At 43.9% G+C, this 2121-nt stretch overlaps 3 protein-coding genes across 3 annotated transcripts in view; all 3 read left to right on the top strand.

The window, feature by feature from the left end:
* Nucleotides 1-1895, top strand: part of LOC120962910 (ATP synthase subunit a) — a 41972-nt gene extending 40077 nt beyond the window's left edge. The window contains exon 1 of the mRNA XM_040387052.3: nt 1-1895. This exon is cut by the window's left edge and continues 40077 nt beyond it. The gene's annotated coding sequence lies outside the window, so the exon portion shown is untranslated.
* Nucleotides 1-1895, top strand: part of LOC120962845 (NADH-ubiquinone oxidoreductase chain 3) — a 14830-nt gene extending 12935 nt beyond the window's left edge. The window contains exon 1 of the mRNA XM_073506250.1: nt 1-1895. This exon is cut by the window's left edge and continues 12935 nt beyond it. The gene's annotated coding sequence lies outside the window, so the exon portion shown is untranslated.
* Nucleotides 1-1895, top strand: part of LOC120962325 (uncharacterized) — a 2193-nt gene extending 298 nt beyond the window's left edge. Inside the window, exon 1 of the mRNA XM_073506248.1 lies at nt 1-1895. This exon is cut by the window's left edge and continues 298 nt beyond it. Coding sequence (XP_073362349.1) covers nt 1-485 — 485 coding nt within the window. The 3' untranslated portion in view covers nt 486-1895.
* Nucleotides 1896-2121: the final 226 nt, after the last annotated feature.

Below are 2121 nucleotides of genomic sequence, written 5' to 3'. Positions count from 1 at the left end.
CGTTCATTCAGAACGAGCTTAATCACAATACCCCCCTGGAAGACATACCTGGGCGGCTTAAGCTCTTCCTAATGGAAGAAAAGCTCTCTTCTATGCGACAAGATGTCATTCAGGAATTTGTGGCGCTTTATCAAAGAGTAGGGCCTTATCTACCGATCGAGCCCTACTTGGTCGATGAAGCGCTTCGTTCCTATCTGGACCATATTCACGCAACTGATTCTTTCACTGTTCTCCAAGCGTCTTATCAAGATCTGCGGGAGAATGAGGGAGGATCCGTTTTCTTTCGAAATGCTGTTTCCCACAACCGGGATCTCCTTGAGGCGGAAAGCTCCGCAAGGAGGTGCCTGGAAGTGGAACAGAGGATCCGGTGGGAAGAAATCCCCAAGAGCAAGGCAAGTCTCGAAAGAGCTGAGCACGAGCATGCTCTCGACTTGTTTAAGTCGGAGGATCTTAGAAGGGAATTAGAAAAAAAAAGAGCGGGGTAGCTCAGTAATTCTGATTCTTTTCTCTTCCAGCCCCCGGGCCCCTCTTTCTTTTCTCTTCCAGCCCCCCGGCCCCTCTTTGATAAGGAAAGTTTTCATTTCTCAAATAAAAAATGACAAATATGGTTCGATGGCTCTTCTCTACTAACCACAAGGATATTGGGACTCTCTATTTCATCTTCGGTGCCATTGCAGGAGTGATGGGCACATGCTTCTCCGTACTGATTCGTATGGAATTAGCCCGACCCGGCGATCAAATTCTTGGTGGGAATCATCAACTTTATAATGTTTTAATAACGGCTCATGCTTTTTTAATGATCTTTTTTATGGTTATGCCGGCGATGATAGGTGGATTTGGTAATTGGTTTGTTCCGATTCTGATAGGTGCACCTGACATGGCATTTCCACGATTAAATAATATATCATTCTGGTTGTTGCCACCAAGTCTCTTGCTCCTATTAAGCTCAGCCTTAGTAGAAGTGGGCAGCGGCACTGGGTGGACAGTCTATCCGCCCTTAAGTGGTATTACCAGCCATTCTGGAGGAGCAGTTGATTTAGCAATTTTTAGTCTTCATCTATCAGGTATTTCATCAATTTTAGGTTCTATCAATTTTATAACAACTATCTTCAACATGCGTGGACCTGGAATGACTATGCATAGATTACCACTTTTTGTGTGGTCCGTTCTAGTGACAGCATTCCTACTTTTATTATCACTTCCGGTACTGGCGGGGGCAATTACAATGTTATTAACCGATCGAAACTTTAATACAACCTTTTTTGATCCTGCAGGAGGGGGAGACCCAATATTATACCAGCATCTCTTTTGGTTCTTCGGTCATCCAGAGGTGTATATTCTCATTCTGCCTGGATTTGGTATTATTAGTCATATCGTATCGACCTTTTCAAGAAAACCGGTCTTCGGGTATCTAGGCATGGTTTATGCCATGATAAGTATAGGTGTTCTTGGATTTCTAGTTTGGGCTCATCATATGTTTACTGTGGGCTTAGACGTTGATACGCGTGCCTACTTCACCGCAGCTACCATGATCATAGCTGTGCCCACAGGAATCAAAATCTTTAGTTGGATCGCTACCATGTGGGGAGGTTCGATACAATACAAAACACCCATGTTATTTGCTGTAGGGTTCATCTTTTTGTTCACCATAGGAGGGCTCACTGGAATAGTTCTAGCAAACTCTGGGCTAGACATTGCTCTACATGATACTTATTATGTGGTTGCACATTTCCATTATGTACTTTCTATGGGAGCCGTTTTTGCTTTATTTGCTGGATTTTACTATTGGGTGGGTAAAATCTTTGGTCGGACATATCCTGAAACTTTAGGCCAAATCCATTTTTGGATCACTTTTTTCGGGGTTAATCTGACCTTCTTTCCCATGCATTTCTTAGGGCTTTCGGGTATGCCACGTCGCATTCCAGATTATCCAGATGCTTACGCCGGATGGAATGCTCTGAGCAGTTTCGGTTCTTATATATCCGTAGTTGGGATTCGTCGTTTCTTCGTAGTTGTCGCAATCACTTCAAGCAGTGGAAAGAACCAAAAATGTGCGGAAAGTCCTTGGGCTGTTGAACAGAATCCAACCACACTAGAATGGTTGGTACAAAGCCCTCCGGC

Source organism: Aegilops tauschii, unplaced genomic scaffold (assembly GCF_002575655.3).
Source record: "Aegilops tauschii subsp. strangulata cultivar AL8/78 unplaced genomic scaffold, Aet v6.0 ptg000601l_obj, whole genome shotgun sequence".
Classification (NCBI taxonomy): Eukaryota; Viridiplantae; Streptophyta; class Magnoliopsida; order Poales; family Poaceae; genus Aegilops; species Aegilops tauschii.
Note: the sequence above shows the minus strand (reverse complement) of the source record. Positions and strands in the feature narration are given on the sequence as shown.